This window comes from Somniosus microcephalus, unplaced genomic scaffold, assembly GCF_052327205.1.
Source record: "Somniosus microcephalus isolate GS21.2 unplaced genomic scaffold, FLI_Smic_1.0 unresolved_chr7, whole genome shotgun sequence".
Taxonomy (NCBI): domain Eukaryota; kingdom Metazoa; phylum Chordata; class Chondrichthyes; order Squaliformes; family Somniosidae; genus Somniosus; species Somniosus microcephalus.
Genome location: NW_028225185.1, coordinates 12,551,887 through 12,571,223, shown reverse-complemented (window position 1 = coordinate 12,571,223; position 19,337 = coordinate 12,551,887). Strand labels below are relative to the sequence as shown.

General features: G+C 53.3%; 1 protein-coding gene across 1 annotated transcript in view; it reads right to left on the bottom strand.

The window, feature by feature from the left end:
• Window positions 1-1,766: 1,766 nt before the first annotated feature.
• The window catches only part of LOC147086542 (tuftelin-like), a 37,700-nt gene continuing 20,129 nt past the window's right edge, over window positions 1,767-19,337 (bottom strand). Inside the window, exons 2-15 of the mRNA XM_085978661.1 lie at window positions 17,685-17,756; window positions 16,359-16,454; window positions 14,610-14,717; window positions 13,503-13,595; window positions 10,846-10,898; window positions 10,003-10,022; window positions 9,686-9,699; window positions 9,474-9,584; window positions 7,309-7,437; window positions 7,111-7,205; window positions 6,006-6,111; window positions 5,413-5,496; window positions 3,859-3,968; window positions 1,767-2,741 (exon numbers count right to left, since the gene is read on the bottom strand). Coding sequence (XP_085834787.1) covers window positions 2,678-2,741; window positions 3,859-3,968; window positions 5,413-5,496; window positions 6,006-6,111; window positions 7,111-7,205; window positions 7,309-7,437; window positions 9,474-9,584; window positions 9,686-9,699; window positions 10,003-10,022; window positions 10,846-10,898; window positions 13,503-13,595; window positions 14,610-14,717; window positions 16,359-16,454; window positions 17,685-17,756 — 1,155 coding nt within the window. The 3' untranslated portion in view covers window positions 1,767-2,677. The remainder of the gene's footprint in view (window positions 2,742-3,858; window positions 3,969-5,412; window positions 5,497-6,005; window positions 6,112-7,110; window positions 7,206-7,308; window positions 7,438-9,473; window positions 9,585-9,685; window positions 9,700-10,002; window positions 10,023-10,845; window positions 10,899-13,502; window positions 13,596-14,609; window positions 14,718-16,358; window positions 16,455-17,684; window positions 17,757-19,337) is intronic.

Genomic DNA, 19,337 nt, shown 5'->3' with positions numbered 1-19,337 from the left:
TTTATCCCTCTCTCGGTGCTGTAGTGTGGTTGCTGGGGTACAGGGGGGCCAGTTACCGCCTGGGTAGTGTGTGGTGGCAGCTTATCCGATTATTACCAGGCCTGATCTTCTACACAGACTGTTCAGTAAGAATCACATCAGGCCTTGGTGAGAGCACACCTGGAGCACTGTGCACAGTTCTGGTCCCCTTATCTAAGGAAGGATATACTTGCCTTGGAGGCGGTGCAACGAAGGTTCACTAGATTGATTCCTGGGATGAGAGGGCTGTCCTATGAGGAGAGATTGAGTACATTGGGCCGATACTCTCTGGAGTTTAGAAGAATGAGAGGTGATCTCATTGAAACAGACAAGATTCTGAGGGGGATTGACAGGGTAGATGCTGAGAGGCTGTTTCCCCCCTGGCTGGAGAGTCTAGAACCGGGGGTCACAGTCTCAGGATAAGGGGTCGGTCGTTGAGGACTGAGATGAGGAGGAATTTCTTCACTCAGAGGGCGGTGAATCTTTGGAATTCTCTGCCCCAGAGGGCTGTGGAGGCTCAGTCGTTGAGTATATTCAAGGCTGAGATCGATAGATTTTTGGGAATCGAGGGATATGGAGATCGGGCGGGAAAGGGGAGTTGAGGTCGATGATCAGCCGCGATCTTATTGAATGGCGGAGCAGGCTCGATGGGCCGTACTCCTATTTATGTTCTTATAACATTCAGGATCCCCGGGAGATTTCCCCGTTCCGGTCTAGAGAGAGAGACGGGATACTGTTCAGGAACCCTGGAACACCACTGCCCCCGACTGCTCCGCCATGGCTGAGATCACACAGCACACCGACTGGAACGTGGGTCCTTCTCGGCCTGTAGGGCTCAGTACCTCTCACGGGGCGACGCGCATCAAGTCAACCTGATCCTCATGGATGAATCAAACCGCTATTGAGGAAGCAGCCCCGGCCCTAGCCCAGGCCAGAGAGCAGTAACACCTCCTCGGACCTCTGCAGCGGAGATCAGCACAGAGACAGACCTGGTCTGTATGTCTTGGTATCCTAGAAATTTACTGCACAGGAGGAGGCCATTCGGCCCATCGTGTCCGTGATGATCGAAAAAGAGCTCTCCAGCCTAATCCCACTGTCCAGCTCTTGGTCCGTAGCCCTGTAGGTTCCGGCACTTCAAGCACATATCCAAGTACTTTTTAAATGTGATGAGGGTCTCTGCCTCTCCCACCCTTTCAGGCAGTGAGTTCCAGACCCCCTCTCTGTGAGAAAAGTTCTCAACTCCCCTCTAATCCTTCTCCCAATTACTTTAAATCTCTGCCCCCTGGTTCTTGCCCTCTGCTCAGGGAAATAGGTCCTTCCTGTCCACTCTATAATTTTATACACACATTTAGCCAGCAGGGAGTTTACCATTCATACACGGCATAGAAGAAGGAGGCCATTCGGCCCACCGTGCCTGTGCCGGCTCTTTGAACGAGCTCTCCAATTAGTCCCACTCCCCCCTGCTCTTTCCCCACAGCCCTGTGAATTTTTCCCCTTCAAGTATTTCTCCAATTCCCTTTTGAAAGTCACTATTGAATCTGCTTCCACCGCCCTTTCAGGCAGCGCGTTCCAGATCACAACAACTCGCTGCGTAAAAAACATTCTCCTCATCTCCCCCTCTGGTTCTTTTACCGATTATCTTCAATCTGTCTCCTCTGGTTACCGACCCTCCTGCCACTGGAAACAGTTTCTCCTTATTTACTCTCATCGAAACCCCTTTGTGACTTTAAAGAAAACACAAGACAGCATTCAACACAAAGGCTTGTTTATTCAAGGGCAGTGCTCCGCAACGTACGACGCTTGCTGTACAACTAGCAGCGCGCCGCAACGACGCCTCAAGGCCGCTCAAACACAGAAATAATTTAAATAAATACTGATCGAGGACCGCTAACTGAACTATTGAGCTACAAAGTGTTCTTAATTTATATTTACACAGGTACAGCTGGCTCGAGATTAATCTGAAACAAGCTGGAATCCAACACCCCAACTGTTAACTGGTCTTATCGGCTGCAGATCCTGTGCGCGTCCGGCATTTTCTGTTTTTTTTTTATCGCAGATTTCCAGCCCTCCCCTCACCCCTCCTCTTTTACCCGGCGTCTTGCAGGGCTGAGAACCCAGGGGCCCCGAGGGACGTGGGGTTTGAACCCTAAATGGGGGCGACTGGGGGCTTTGAGTGGCTGCAGACGTAATCGCAACTGACAGTGAGGCGGCCGTGAGCTGTAGCATCAAGCTACGGTATCTGGGGGGGCGGGGGACAGAGGGCAAGGGTGCTTGGCTCTATCCTCGTTGACTTTGGTAAATTCCCTTTCAGAAGGAAAGAAAAAGCAACACAGAGCTCGGATACAGAGGAATAAGGAGACTGGTGTGGAAACTCTGCGGTGCGGCCAGGCTGAGGCACTGTGAAGAGGGAGCTTAACTCGTGCTGTACCTGCCCTGGGAGTGTTTGATGGGACAGTGTAGAGGGAGCTTTACTCTGTATCTAACTTGTGCTGTGAGTCATTCGACTGTACTTGAGGCTGACCGAGTGTTCCCTCTCCCCGGGCACAGGATATGTTGCCCCTTAGCCTGAACACCGGGTCCATATTTACATAGTCTTGCAGAAGGACCTTTGGCTGTTCCATTTGGTTTGATTCTGACGCAGTGTGAGATAGCGGTAATGTCACCGTGTCTCCAGCACTCGTACTAACGCTTTGGGCTTCTTTGATCCCAGCGGGAGCCTCTTGCTGAAAAGGAAAAAGACACAAAACTTCAATTTCAAGGAAAAATAAAATGATGGTTTTTTTAAACTTGTATAGAAGCTATTTTACTAAAAGCATCTGGGATCCTGGGCTGTATAAATGGAGTAGAACAGCAAGGCCGTTTTGCTAAATCTTTTATAAATCACTGGTTAGGCCCCAGCACTTTAGGAAGGACATCAAGGCCTTGGAGAGGGTGCGGAGGAGATTTACCAGAACGGTCCCAGGGGATGAGGGACTTCAGTTATGTGGAGAGACTGGAGAAGCTGGGATTGTTCTCCTTGGAGCAGCGAAGGCTAAGAGGAGATTTAATCGAGGCGTTCAAAATCATGAAGGGTTTTGGTCGAGTAAATAAGGAGAAACTTTCCACTGGGCGGGAGGGTCGGTAACCAGAGGAAACAGATTTAAGACGACTGGCAATAGGACCAGAGGGGGGAGATGCGAGTTTTTTAACGCAGCGAGTTGTTGTGATCTGGAACGCGCTGCCTGAAAGGGCGGTGGAAGCAGATTCAATAGTGACTTTCAAAAGGGGAATTGGAGAAATACTTGAAGGGGAAAAATTCACAGGGCTGTGGGGAAATAGCAGGGGGGGGGGCGGGGGGAGTGGGACTAATTGGACGGCTCTTTCAAAGAGCCGGCACAGGCACGGTGGGCCGAATGGCCTCCTCCTGTGCTCTGCGATTCTGCGATAGTTCATCTCCCCAGTGCCTTTGCAGCAGGCGTCACTGGGGACATGTTCCGAGTGTCGCCAAGCCTCCAGGATAGTCCTGGAGTCCCCCGGAATGGAAGATTAATCTCCCGAACTCCTACCCCCAGCAACATCCGAGAGAAAAATCACAGTGGCGTTAAAAAATATATATATATATATTTCTTCTTTTTCTTTTGAACACTTGTTTATTAGTTATAAAAATCTTGGAGATGGGGTGGAACGTTTGGACGATTCCTGACCGTCAGTCAATCAGGTAACAGAGTCAGTGGGAAAGGCGGGGCATCGAGGATTGGCATGTCGGGCAACCAATGGGGGAGGGAGGTCATGTGCCCGAAACCCTCCCGGAATACACCGACACGTTCCCTTCCAGCTGCTCCCCCTTTTCCCCCCCATTACCTGTACGTGATCTGCTCCGTGCCACGCGGGCTGCTGCCGTCGGTGGAGCAGTGCTGGGGTCTGCCTTCACCGTAGGCCAGGTGTTCCAGGCGGTCCTGCATCTCTTGGTTCTGTCGGGTGGCCAAAATTAAAGAGGTCAGTTTGCCCGGGGCCGTTTGCATTGATTTACAAGCCCATCCGGCCCCTCTGCTCCGTGCCGGTGTTTATGCACTACACCAGCCTCCTCCTCCAAACCCCTCTTCATCTCACCCCCTCAGCATAACCTATTCTGAAGGCAGATCTCTCTTACCATCTGACTGTCAAGTCCACCGACAGCCTCAGATGAGTCCTGCCAACATAGAAGAGTACATGGCTAATTTGCAGACCGCTGTACTGCCTTTCATGCTGAAGAAATTTCGCATATATCTGAGCTTACTGAGACTGCACTGAATTGGTCTGAACAGGCGATTCACGTACGATTTGATGAACACCCCCCCCCCCTCCCTCCCTTCCTTCCCCCAGCCTGGTACATCTGCAGATTAAAACTGCAGTGAAATGTCTCTGGGCGCAAGGATGCAAAAATAGACTCTCATTTCTCCAGCGCCTTTCACGACTACCGGACGTCTCAAAGCGCTTTACAGCCAATGAAGTACTTTTTTTGAAGTGTGGTGACTGTTGTAATGTGGGAAACACGGCAATCAATTTGCGCACAGCAAGCTCCCACAAACTGCAATGTGATAATGACCGGATCATCTGTTTTTAGTGATGTTGGTTGAGGGATAAATATTGGCCCCAGGACACCGGGGAGAACTCCCCCTGCTCTTCTTCCAATAGTGGCCGTGGGATCTTTTACATCCACCTGAGAGGGCAGACGGGGCCTCGGTTTAACGTCTCATCTGAAAGACGGCACACCTCCGACAGTGCGGCGCTCCCTCAGTACCGCCCCTCCGACAGTGCGGCGCTCCCTCAGTACTGCCCCTCCGACAGCACGGCCCTCCGACAGCGCCGCACTGGAGTGTCAGCCTAGATTTTGTGCTCAAATCCCTGGAGCGGGACTTGAACCCACAACCTTCTGACTCAGAGGCAAGTGTGCTACCCACTGAGCCACAGCGGACGTCTTGAATGAGAACCTCAGCTGGTTTCCCACGCCACAGGGCAGCAGCCTCCCCAACCATCACCTCAGCCGCGATCCGCTAACTTTGAACGAGCTCTCCAATTAGTCCCACTCCCCCCTGCTCTTTCCCCACCATCCTGCAAATTCCCTTTTGAAAGTCACTGTTGAAAAAAACATTCTCCTCATCTCCCCCTCTGGTTCTTTTACCAGTTATCTTCAATCTGTGTCCTCTGGTTACCGACCCTCCTGCCACTGGAAACCGTTTCCCTTTATTTACTCTAAACCCCTTCATGATTTTGAACACCTCGATTAAATCTCCCCTTAACCTTCTCTGCTCAAAGGAGAACCACCCCAGCTTCTCCAGTCTCTCTCTCCGCCTAATTGAAGTCCCTCATCCCCTGGGCCGTTCTGGCGAGTCTGGAGATTAAATGTGACGACTGCACTCTCGATTAAACCCATACCTCGGACTCCAGGTGTTCCACTCTCTCCTGCAGCTGCTGGATTAACACATCCTTCTCGTCAATCTGACTCCTGGAGGTCTGAAGCTGTGAGAACAGAAACAAACAGTCCCGTACTTATCTAGACAGCAAATCAGTTAGTGGCTGAACAGCCCAAGCGAGACGAGAACTCCCCGCCCCCGATCCTTCAATAGTGGCCGCGGGATCTTTTCCCTCCACCCGAGGGGGCAGACAGGGGCCTCGGTTTAATGTCTCATCCCGAAAGACGGCCCCTCCGACAGTGTGGCGCTCCCTCGGTACCGCCCCTCCGACAGTGCGGCGCTCCCTCGGTACCGCCCCTCCGACAGTGCGGCGCTCCCTCAGTACTGTCGGAGGGGCGGTACCGAGGGAGTGTCGGAGGGGCAGTACCGAGGGAGCGCCGCACTGTCACTGGGAGCGTCGGCCTCGATTATGGGCTCAAGTGTCTGGAGCGGGGACTTGAACCCACGACCTTCTGACTCAGGGGCGAGAGAGAGAGGGTGCTACCACTGAGCCATGGCAGACACTGCAAATACAAGGCTCTATTTCCTAAACACCGCCCACCCCCCCCCACTCACCTGTTCGATCATTTGCCGCACTTTCCGCTGTTGGCTGGTCAACATGTCGTTGAGGTGAGAGATCTTCTCCTTCAGGGTCTCAACCTCTTTCTTAAGCTGGACCGACCTGGAAAGGGAGAGTGGGTTAAATCCAGGAACCAACTGCACGGCCGGTTAAGGAGTTCCATGGGGTGAAGGGGGAAGGGGGCGAGGGCACTTTCAAGTCAAACGGTTTAAGCCAGAGAACACTAACTCTGCGCGAGGAACCAGCAGCCACGCGCCCCCCCCAGTCCGAGTCCCCACTCTGCGCCGAGTCGGCCAATCACAGCTGGGGTGGTGGTGGGCGGGGGGGGAGGGGGCCTGCGATTGACCTCTGAACTAGGGAGGTGAAAAGGTCAGCTGGGGGGTCACGATCAGAATGATACCCGGGGCTCAAGAGGGTTAAATTTATGAGGATGCATATTCCCTCGAGTTTAGAAGATTAAGGGGTGATCTAATCGAGGTGTTGAAGATGATTAAAGGAGTTGATCGGGTAGAGAGAGAGAGAAACGATTTCCTCTGGTGGGGGGAGTCCAGAACAAGGGGGGGGGGGGGGGGCGTCACCTTAAAATTAGAGCCAGGCCGTTCAGGGGTGATGTCAGGAAGCATTCTTCACACAAAGGCTGGTGGAAATCTGGAACTCTTCCCCCCCAAAAAAACTGTTGAGGCTGGGGGGTCAATTGGGGCTTTCAAGACTGAGCTTGATGGACTTTTGTTGGGTAAGGCTATTAAGCGATATGGAGCAAAGTCTGGTCAGTGGAGTCCAGGTTCAGATCAGCCGTGGTCTAATGGATTGGCGGAGCAGGCTCGAGGGGCTGAACGGCCTCCTCCTCCTGTTCCTGGTGTTGCTACCCAGTGCCTCCTGCTGGACAGCGTTTGCAAGGGCTGAATCGGGATGCCTTGCGATCGCATCGTCAGCCTCTCGGCGAGCTGGATAATGGGTCGGGGGTCAGGGGGGGGTGGTGGGGTCGCAGGGCAGTCGCTGCCCATTTGCCCTGCACCCCGGGATAAGCCTGATGTCTTTAGGAGGGGGACCGCGCCGGGGGACGGAGAACGAACTCGCGATCTCAGCCAGCGGCAGTGGTACCTGTGGTGATCTTCCATGCCCGCCTCGTTCAGCGCTCTTATCTCCCCCAGCTGCCGTTCGTTCTCTTGCATTTTTGTCGCCAAGCTTTTGTGCTCCTGCCACCAGACAAATAGAATCGTAGAGTCATACTGCACAGAAAGAGGCCATTATAATTTGAATTCGACCAGCCGCAGCTCACTTCCCCTCCTCCCCCCGCACCTTTTCCATTCCAGTCATCAGCCTCTGGAGTTCCTCAATCCGCTCGTCCCGCTGAGCGACTTTCTCCTCCGACCTTTGAAGCGATTCCCTGGTCTCTCCCAGTTGCCCCTGGTAGTGCCCGGCTTGATTCTGTCGCGGACAAATCAGAAAAGGAGGACAGTTTCACTCTCGAGCTAGTGGCTATAGTGTTTTCTGAGCTGAGTGTCCATCACAGCCCACGACGTCGCACGTGTCGCAGAAGCAAAAAACAGCACTGATCCGACCACAGCCCGAAACTTACAGCCGGTTGCAATTGCTCTCTGACTGACCTCAGCGGTTGGTCAATTGCTCTCTGACTGACCTCAGCGGTTGTTGAGCAGTCCCCTGGGTTTCCCGATTTGGAGCAGTGTGGGCCTTAAAGGCACAGGCCAGGCCAGCGGCTGAACCTCACGTTGCGTGCTCCAGACGCAATGCCGCACGAGGGCAGCTAGTCTTTCTTTTGCCTTCCGTCCTTCCTGATGCCCCTCCCCTCCCAAAAACCGCCACTCCTCATACCTGGACTCGACTTGAACCCCAGATCCCCAAGGGGAACTACCGCACAGTCCCACCATCAAGGCACCACCACCAAAAACAAAGTTCCCCCACTCCATTAATTTTCACCCCTCTTCCCAAAAGTGTCAATTCTCTCACTGAAGTACCAGATTTCGCCAGGTGGCCAGCAATTGATATAGAAACAGAAGATAGGAGTAGGCCATTCGGCCCCTCGAGCCTACTCCGCCATTCAATGAGATCATGGCTGATCATCCAAATTCAGTACCCTGTCCCTGCTTTCCCCCCATAGCCCTTGATCCCTTTAGCCCCAAGTGGGCAAGATCATAGAACGATACAGCACAGGAGGCGGCCATTTGGCCCATCGTGCCTGTGCCGGCTCATTGAAAGAGCTCTCCAATTAGTCCCACTCCCCCAAGCTTTCCCCACAGCCCTGCGAATCTTCTCCTTTTCAAGTATTTCTCCAATTCCCTTTTGAAAGTTACTATTGAATCTGCTTCCACCGCCCTTTCAGGCAGCGCGTTCCAGATCACAACAACTCGCTGCGTAAAAAATTCTCCTCATCTCCCGACTGGTTCTTTTGCCGATTATCTTCAATCCGTGTCCTCTGGTTACCGACCCTCCTGCCACTGGAAACAGTTTCTCCTTATTTACTCCATCCAAACCCCTTTGTGATTTTGAATGGCCTTGGGTGGGAGACCTTACCCGAAGGACAGCACCTCCGGAAGAGCTGCACTCCCTCAGCGCTGCACCGACGCGTCAGCCTAGATCGCGTGCTCCAGGGTTCAGGACCTGTGGTGAGCTGTGACGTGGAGTGTTGCCCACTGGGGAGGGCGTCCCATCTGAGCCCACTTGGCCCTCGCCCTCGCCTTGCAACAGGGTCCCCTGGCCGGCAATCCCCAGCTCTTCCTACTCTTTGTGCCGCATTCGTTAGGCCAGGGGTGCTGGTTGGGGATCACACCCCAAAAGAAAAGACTTGCATTTCTCCAGTGCCTATTCACAACCTCAGGACGTCCCAAAGCGCTTCACAGCCAATGAAGTACTTTTTTTGAAGTGTGGTCACTGTTGTAATGTAGGAAACACAGCAGCCAATTTGCACACAGCAAGCTCCCACAAACAGCAATGAGATAATGGCCTGATCATCTGTTTGTAGTGATGTTGGTTGAGGGATAAATATTGGCCCCAGGACACCGGGGAGAACTCCCCCTGCTCTTCCAATAGTGGCCGTGGGATCTTTTACGTCCACCCGAGGGGGCAGACGGGGCCTCGGTTTAATGTCTCATCTGACAGACAGCCCCTCCGACAGCGCGGCGCTCCCTCGGTACAGCCCCTCCGACAGCGTGGCGCTCCCTCGGTACCGCCCCTCCGACAGCGCGGCGCTCCCTCGGTACCGCCCCTCCGACAGCGCGGCGCTCCCTCGGTACCGCACTGGGAGTGTCAACCTGGATTATGGGCTCAAGTCTCTGGATTGGGACTCAAACCTAGGTCCTTCTGACTCCGAGGCGAGAGTGCTACTGACACCTAGGGCCCTCTGGTCAGTTTGGCTCAGTGCGATGCTGTACCTTTACCTGGTGAGGGAGCCACCTCATTACCTATGAATCTGTAAGGCCGCCCCCCCCCCGCCGCCGCCGCCTTACCTCCAAAAGCCTCCTCTCAGTCTCGTGTCTGCACTCAGCCTCCTGCAGTTTGCTGTACAATCTCTTTGTTGCTTCGCGCATCTTTTCTGTCTCATCGTCCCGGTGATCCGTCTGTGAACAGTGAAATCCGTTAGATTAACGGAGGGAAGGGGCCTATCAACCTAGTCTCACGCACCACCGGTGACTGAGATAACGGGCCGATGGCTTCCTACTTGCTGCCCAATGCCTCCCCAAACCCCACCCTCGCTCCCCTCACAGGTTCCTCCCCCTCCTGTGCTGAAGGAGCCAATCTCATTGGGGGGTCCCTACATAGTGATGAGGGGCCAAGAGCCTATGGGGTCACTGGATAGCAGAAGCTCATAAGAAATAGGAGCAGGAGTCGGCCATACGGCCCCTCGAGCCTGCTCCGCCATTCAATAAGATCATGGCTGATCATCGACCTCAACTCCACTCTCCCGCCCAATCCCCAGATCCCTCGATTCCCCAAGAGTCCAAAAATCTCTCGATCTCAGCCTTGAATATACTCAACGACTGAGCCTCCACAGCCCTCTGGGGCAGAGAATTCCAAAGATTCACCGCCCTCCGAGTGAAGAAATTCCTCCTCATCTCAGTCCTAAATGGCCGACCCCTTATTCTGAGACACTGACCCCTGGTTCTAGACTCCCCAGCCAGGGGAAACATCCTCCCTGCATCTATCCTGTCAAGCCCTGTAAGAATTTTATATGTTTCAATGAGATCACCTCTCATTCTTCTAAACTCTAGAGAATATAGGCCTAGTCTACACAATCTCTCCTCATAGGGCAATCCCCCCATCCCAGGAATCAGTCTGGTGAACCTTCGCTGCACTCCCTCTATGGCAAGTATATCCTTCCTTAGGTAAGGAGACCAAAACTGCACACAGTACTCCAGGGGTGGTCTCACCAGGGCCCTGTATAATTGCAGTAAGAAGTCTTTACCCCTACACTAGTGATGGGGGTCAGGCGTCCATGGGGGTCACTGGGTAGCGATGAGGGTCAGGATCTCATGGGCTCACTGCCTCGTGATGGGGGTCAGAATCCAGGAACACTTTCCTCTCCCAAGCCCAGGGCTCACCGAGGCCAGGCCACCTCGCTCGGGGATCGGGCTGGGGCCGCTTGCTGTACACGATTGAGTACCACACTGGGGCCGGGGGTGCATTTACTCCCTCGCTCGGTCCCCAGACTGACCGAGGAATATTTCGGGACCCCCTTGAATCCGCTTCGAAAAGCACAGTCACAAGCACAGTCTCACACACACACACACACACACACACACTGTTACGACATGTTAATGACCTCACTGCATCGAGATGCAAACTCACCTGCGTGCTGGTAGCTGCTGATTGGCAAGGCACGCCCAATTCCCCTCCGGATGCAGCCCAGCTCCGTCACGCTGTCCCGAAATGCCCTAAATGGAAAAAAAAAAGTTACATCAGTAAGGTGACGCTTTTAAACAATGTGCATTTATACCGCACCCTTAACGTTGTACAGGAAACTTTCGTTTACAATCTATATTAACGATTTGGAGGAAGGGACCGAGTGCAACATATCCAAGTTTGCCGACGATACAAAGATGGGAGGGAAAGCAGTGAGTGAGGAGGACATAAAAAACCTGCAAAAGGACATAGACAGGCTAAGTGAGTGGGCAGATGCAATATAATGTTGGAAAGTGTGAGGTTATGCACTTTGGCAGGAAAAAATCAAAGAGCAAGTTATTATCTAAATGGAGAGAAACTGCAAAGTGCTGCAGTACAAAGGGATCTGGGGGTCCTGGTGCATGAAACACAGAAGGTTAGTATACAGGTACAGCAGGTGATCAGGAAGGCCAATGGAATCTTGGCTTTTATTGCAAGGGGGATGGAGTATAAAAGCAGGGAAGTCTTGCTGCAGTTATACAGGGTATTGGTGAGGCCACACCTGGAATACTGCGTACAGTTTTGGTTTCCATATTTAAGAAAAGATATACTTGCTCTCGAGGCGGTTCAGAGAAGGTTCACTCGGTTGATTCCGGAGATGAGGGGGTTGACGTATGAGGAAAGGTTGAGTAGGTTGGGCCTCTGCTCATTGGAATTCAGAAGAATGAGAGGCGATCTTATCGAAACATATAAGATTGTGAGGGGGCTTGATCGGGTGGATCGGGGGAGGATGTTTCCACTGATGGGTGAGACTAGAACTAGGGGGCATAATCTTAGAATAAGGGCTGCCCTTTCAAAACTGAGATGAGGAGAAGAACTTCTTCACTCAGAGGGTAGTAAATCTATGGAATTTGCTACCCCAGAGAGCTGTGGAAGCTTGCAACATTAAATAAATTTAAAACGGAGATAGACAGTTTCCTAGCAGATAAGGGAATTAGGGGTTACGGGGAGAGGGCAGGGAAGTGGACGTGAGTCTAGGTTCGGATCAGCCATGATCCTATTGAATGGCGGAGCAGGCCTGAGGGGCCGTATGGCCTACTCCTGCTCCTACTTCTTATGTTCTTATGTCCGGAAAGCTCTATCTACCAGCAAAATTCAGGAGCCGTTTCCTATAAGTTTTTTTACTTCTCGTTGCTTTTTTTTCCCCCCAGTCAGGCTCTGCAAGGTCTAGCTGAAGCTGTTGCTTAGCTACAGAGACGCTTTTAAGCTGCGGCCGACTGTTTTGAAGCTGTTGCTAAGCAACAGGGTTTGTTGATTCACACGGCGCTCAAAAGCTCCGTATGTTTTAACATTAGCGCTGGTTTCCACGGCAGTTTTGATGGTACGGCACCAGCTCGGTCCCGTCGGTGCCGGATACCAGAAAGTTTCCTGTAAAACATCTCGAGGTGCTCCACGGCAGCGTAAATCAGACAAAATTTGACACCGAGTCACATAGAGATACTGTAAACTCTTTCGTATCCGGCACCTGCGGGACCAGGATGGTGCCGGTCGATGAAAAATTCTGGATAAGAGAAGTAGGCCACCGCGGGAAACTCGGACTCAGAAATACGAGTGCTGGATGGATTCGGCAAGATTACCGGCTATCTACTTTGCTGGTTATTAAAGAATTCCGGTTGATTAAGTGCCGTTTTAACAAGGGAGCCCAGAACCAGGGGTCACAGTCTAAGGATAAGGGGTAAGCCATTTAGGACTGAGATGAGGAGGAATTTCTTCACCCAGAGAGTGGTGAACCTGTGGAATTCTCTACCACACAAGGCAGTTGAGGCCAATTCATTAAATATATTCAAGAAGGAGTTAGATATATTTCTTAAGGCTAAAGGGATCAAGGGGTATGGGGAGAAGGCAGGGACAGGGTACTGAATTTGGATGATCAGCCATGATCTCATTGAATGGCGGAGCAGGCTCGAGGGGCCGAATGGCCGACTCCTGCTCCTATCTTCTATGTTTACTGTATTAGGCCAGGTGACCAAAAGCTGGGTCAAAGAGGTCGGTTTTAAGGAGCCTCTTAAAAGGAGGAGAGAGAGAGGCGGAGAGGTTTAGAGAGCTTAGGGCCCAGGCGGCTGAAGGCACAGCCACCAATGGTGGAGTGAAGGATGGGGAGCAGAGATCTCGGGGGGGGGGGGGTTGTGGGGCTGGAGGAGGTTACAGAGATAGGGAGGAGGGCCAGGGCCACAGAGGGGATTTGAAAACAAGGATGAGAATTTTAAAATTCAGGCCTTGCCAATGTAGGGCAGCGGGCGATGGGTGAACGGGACTCGGGGCGAGTTAGGACACGGGGGGGGGCGGGGCAGCAGAGTTTTGGATGAGTTGAAGTTTACGGGAGGTGGGAAGTCGGGTCAGAGAGCGTTGGAATAGCCCAGCGAGAGTGAACACATTCGAGAGAGGGGAGGACAGAATAGAGACGCGAACTGATGATCTCCTGCGCCTGAAATTAACAGAAAAGCCAGCCTTGCATTTCTCCAGCGCCTTTCACGACCACCGGACGTCCTAAAGCGCTTTACAGCCAATGAAGTACTTTTTTTGAAGTGTGGTCACTGTTGTAATGTAGGAAACGCGGAAGCCAATTTGCGCACAGCAAGCTCCCACAAACACCAAACCTGGGATCTGGCGCAATAGTCCACAGTGTCTCGTCTCACCCCGTTCATCCGACCACACAGCTGCTCACGGATCCTTTCCATCGAATGTCTGACCTGAAACAGCCACAGGAACAAAGTTAGTTTTGTGCCCATGAAGAGAATGGACCTTCCTGCCCAGAAAGCTCCCTCTACACTGTCCCATCAAACACTCCCAGGGCAGGTACAGCACGGGTTAGATACAGAGTAAAGCTCCCTCTACACTGCCCCCATCAAACACTCCCAGGGCAGGTACAGCACGGGTTAGATACAGAGTAAAGCTGCCTCTACACTGTCCCCATCAAACACTCCCAGGGCAGGTACAGCACGGGTTAGATACAGAGTAAAGCTCCCTCTACACTATCCCCATCAAACACTCCCAGGGCAGGTACAGCATGGGTTAGATATACAGTAAAGCTCCCTCTACACTATCCCATCAAACACTCCCAGGGCAGGTACAGCACGGGTTAGATACAGAATAAAGCGCTCTCTACACTGTCCCATCAAACACTCCGGGGGCAGGTACAGCACGGGTTAGATACAGAGTAAAGCTCCCTCTGCACTGTCCCCATCAAACACTCCGGGGGCAGGTACAGCACAGGGTTAGATACAGAGTAAAGCTCCCTCTACACTGTCCCATCAAACACTCCCAGGGCAGGTACAGCACAGGGTTAGATACAGAGTAAAGCTCCCTCTACACTGCCCCCATCAAACACTCCCAGGGCAGGTACAGCACGGGTTAGATACAGAGTAAAGCTCCCTCTACACTGTCCCATCGAACACTCCCAGGGCAGGTACAGCACGGGTTAGATACAGAGTAAAGCTCCCTCTACACTGTCCCATCAAACACTCCCAGGGCAGGTACAGTATGGGTTAGATACAGAGCAAAGCTCCCTCTACACTGTCCCATCAAACACTCCCAGGGCAGGTACAGCACGGGTTAGATACAGAGTAAAGCTCCCTCTACACTGACCCTTTTATACTCTCGGGATGGGCTGGATTTGAGCACTGACCTTGCTCTCTAACCCTGCCCTCTCTCCGAGTACCGACAGTCCCTCCTGGGTAATATAACAGGAATAAAAGCCAACAAACCTCCTTAAAGTGTCCAAGTTCAGCTCGGAGCTGCTGAAGGGAGGACTCGTGAGAAGTCTGGGCCTCCGAGAACGTGCCCTTAACGTCTGGGTCGTACAAACTGCACGTCTGAAAGGAATTTTTAAAAAACTCCATTAGGGCCACGGGCAACACTTGGGGACTGTGTCACTACTACATACGAACATACGAACTAGGGGCAGGAGTCGGCCCCTCGAGCCTGCTCCGCCATTCAATAAGATCATGGCTGGTCTGATTACTCCACATTCCCGCCTACCCCTGATAATCTTTCACCCCCCGTGCTCACCAAGAATCGATCTACCTCTGCCTTAAAAATATTCAAAGACTCTGCTTCCACCGCCCTCTGAGGGAGAGAGTTCCAAAGACTCACGACCCTCTGAGAAAAAATTTCTCCTCATCTCTGTCTTAAATGGGCGACCCCTTATTTTTAAACAGTGACCCCTAGTTCTAGATTCTCCCACAAGAGGAAACATCCTCTCCACATCCGCCCTGTCCAGACCCCCTCAGGATCTTATATGTTTCAATCAAGTCACCTCTTACTCTTCTAAACTCCAGCGGATACAAGCCTAGCCTGTCCAACCTTTCCTCATAAGACAAGCCGCCCATTCCAGGTATTAGTCTAGTAAACCTTCTCTGAACTGCTTCCAACGCATTTACATCCTTCCTTAAATAAGGAGACCAATACTGTACACAGTACTCCAGATGTGGTCTCACCAATGCCCTGTCTAACTGAAGCACAACCTCCCTACTTTTGTATTCAATTTAATTCAATTCCCCTCGCAATGAACATCCACTTCATCTGTCAACAGGCCTTCATCCAGGACACTCAGGGTCAAGGGGCACTCCGCCTCCGCTGGGACTGTTGGGGGGTCAAGGGGCACTATCCCGCCGCTGGGACACACAGGGTCAATGGGTTCCCTGGACCAAATAGGACACTTGGAACCACTGTCTCCACATTGGCGGAGCTGCACATGCCAATCAAGTGCTGGGCCAAGGGGACACGCCATCAACCAGTGGGGGAAGAATCCCCAACAGGGCACATACGACGACTGAATTACGCGGAGAAATGGCTCGGTGCATGGGCCAAGACCACCCACTACCTCCTTGCTGGCTTCCCGACTGCACCAAGAGGTCAAGACCCAGGAGTGCCCCCCGGTCAACCCCAATCCCCCTGCCACTGCCAGGAGTGGCTCCGTACGGTCAGACATTTGTCCTTTCAATGGTGTGAGGAGGACGAGGGCAACAAGACTGCGCTCCTTCACGCTCCGAGGGAAGGGAAGACTTGGAGAGGGAAGAGAGAGAGAAGTTGAAGAACAAAGCAATAATTGTGTCACCATCTCAGTGAGAAACCCAAGGTGACGACCCACCAGGCAGGACACTGAGAGAAGGTCGAGGTTAATCAGGGAGTAGCGATTAATTGATGCAAAGCTTGATTTTAAAAGCCTGAAGGCGGGGCCAGGGGAGGAGGCAGGGAGGACTCCACGGTTTTAAGATCTTGGAATAATAAAGACTAGGCGGTGGGGTGACGAGCTAGTTTCAATGTTGTGAAGATGCAGGAGGAAGGAGGGAAGGAAGGAAGGGAAGGAAGGGAAGGACGAGAGGGAAGGAAGGGAAAAAGGAAGGAAGGAGCAACATAACAACAAAGTTCAGCAGGCGACTTAACTAAAAGGACATCATCAGAACCTATTAGGACCACATACGGAGGTCCAGCGAGTCCGGGGTCACCTGTACCTTGATGATTTCACTGCTGGGTCTGGCCTGAGCCCCATCCCATGCCGAGTCACCGCTACCCCTGGACGGTACGACAGCGTAAGCCCTGCCGACAGGCTGCAAGGCAAAAAAAAAATGGGGGCGAGAAAAAAATAAAAATAAAAAGCATAAATCTTAAATGAGCTGACCAAGTTATTGTTTGAAATTTAAATTAGGAGCGCTCCTTCAGCAACCGGCGCCCCCTCGTTCCATCGTGGCGCGGCCACGCCCGATAATGTAACCGTCCCAGCATGCATTTGCCGCTGCCTTCCGCCAACCTATATTTCCCACAATTCCCCCCCCCCCCCCCCCGCCCCCCGCAGTTTTCCCCGATGACGGTTAAGGGACACCAGCCGGCCAAACGACCGCCCGCCGCGAGTCCGCACAGAGAGTGGGGCGAAATAGCCCGAGCTCCCGCCCGCCTTCACCTGCACTTACCAGCAAAGGGCCATTGGGTTTCAAGAGGAGCAGGAACCCGAGCAGATTCTGCACCCCCCGCCCCCAGCTCTCTCTCTCTCTCTCTCTCTCTCTCTAACCCGGGGAGTGCGGAGGGGGAGGGGCTCCGAGGCCACGTGTAGCGCGCGGACGCCGAGAAAGAAACGTTCGGAAACCTAAAAAACACCGAGAGGAGGGCAGCGAGTGAGAGAGAATCGGGGAGAAGCGAGAGGGACCGTCCCATCTACCAGAGTCGCGGAAAGTGAGAGCAGAATTCAGATCAGTGGACAGAACGGAACTCCCAAAAAAAACGATCCTGTCGAGCCAGAGCAGGGTGGGCGGGGGGGGCGAGTGGAAGGAAGGCACATTCAGTTCCCTACACGGGGTCACGAGGCAAGGAGTAGCATTGAATGGCACTGGAGACGCAGATAACTCCGAGAGACCAGATGATTGACTGGAACCTAAAGGGACCAACGTCCATTTACTGTGAGATGTTGCAAAAACTCACCCCTCCTAGCCGGAGTGGCCCTGCCCGCATCCTCAGGTGATGGCTGACTGTTGCTGGGGTGAGGTTTCACACCTGGGCTGAAGACAGTGACTGGCGGTGGGCTATTTAACTGCGAGGGCATCGCTGCCAAGCCCGATCCTGGGCAGTCTACTGACCCCTTGGCAGCTCCCCTTTAGGCTTGGACCCACCTGGTGCAGCAAGACTTGCTGATGTTCAGCCACTCACTGGGGGGTACGTGAACACGGTGGGATGACTGGCTGAGGTGGACCTCTTGCTCTAACCACCTCCGTCCCCCAGCCCCCAAACCAAGGAGGTCCATGCCCTTGTGGAATGAGAATAGAAACGGCAAGGTACAGTTCACATACCTTTCTTCTGGTTAGGTCTCTCCATGCTGGCTCAACGTCGTTCTGAAGGGTCAATCTCAGCCTACGTACATCCTGTGGAGAGAGAGTTCATTAGGCCAGTTACTGAGTCCCACACTTCATCCCGATTGACGCTGGACACATCGTTCCATTATCTTTAAGAAAGAAAGACTCGCATTTCTCCCCCGCCTTTCACCACCTCAGGACATCCCAAAGCGTTTTACAGCCAATGAAGTACTTTTTTTGAAGTGTGGTCACTGTTGTAATGTAGGAAACGCGGCAGCCAATTTGCGCACAGCAAGCTCCCACAAACAGCAATGTGATAATGACCAGATCATCCGTTTTAGTGATGTTGGTTGAAGGATAAATATTGGCCCCAGGACACTGGGGAGAACTCCCCCTGCTCTTCTTCCAATAGTGGCCGTGGGATCTTTTACATCCACCCGAGAGGGCAGACGGGGCCTCGGTTTAACGCCTCATCCGAAAGACGGCACCTCAGACAGTGCGGCGCTCCCTCAGTACTGCCCCTCCGAGAGTGCGGCGCTCCTTCAGTACCGCCCCTCCGACAGTGCGGCGCTCCCTCAGTACCGCCCCTCCGACAGTGGCGCGCTCCCTCAGTACCGCCCCTCCGACAGTGCCACGCTCCCTCAGTACCGCCCCTCCGACAGTGCGGCGCTCCCTCAGTACCACCCCTCCAACAGTGCGGCGCTCCCTCAGTACCGCCCCTCCGACAGTGCGGCGCTCCCTCAGTACCGCCCCTCCGACAGTGCGGCGCTCCCTCAGTACCACCCCTCCAACAGTGCGGCGCTCCCTCAGTACTGCCCCTCCGACAGTGCGGCGCTCCCTCAGTACCGCCCCTCCGACAGTGCGGCACTCCCTCAGTACCACCCCTCCGACAGTGCGGCGCTCCCTCAGTACCACCCCTCCAACAGTGCGGCGCTCCCTCAGTACCGCCCCTCCGACAGTGCGGCGCTCCCTCAGTACCGCCCCTCCAACAGTGCGGCGCTCTCTCAGTACTGCACTGGGAGTGTTGGTCTAGATTTTGTTCTCAAGTCTCTGGAGCGGGACTCGAACCCACGACCTTCTGACTCAGAGGCGAGAGAGTGCGGCCCACTGAGCTACAATTAAGGCGAGATATAAAACACAGCCCGGCACACCTCAACTCCAAACTCACCATCATTTACCAAATCTTCTTCTCTTAGGCAGTCCCTCGGAACCGAGGATGACTTGCTTCCACACTAAAAATGAGTTCTCAGGTGACTGATGGGTCCAATGCGGGACCTACAGTCTCTGTCACAGGTGGGGCAGACGGTGGTTGAAGGGGCGGGCGGGTGGGGTGCTTGGGTTGACGTGCGCTCCTTGCGCTTGGCTTCCGCTTGCTCCTGGCGAAGAGACTCGAGGCATTCGGCGCCTTCCCGGATGCTTCTCCACTTTGTGCGGTCTTGGGGCCAGGGATTCCCAGAATAAGTAACTGCTGGGAACCAGCGGGTAATGATTAGCTCAGTGAGTAGGCACACTGTGGGCTGATTTATTGATACGCAGTACAGTGCACCGAACAGAATCTCTGTCCGAAGCTCGTTTAGTTAATAGCTGGCAACAGGATTCCCTTCTGCCCCAGTGCGACTCATCTCTTCACCTGGCCTTGTTGATTCTTGC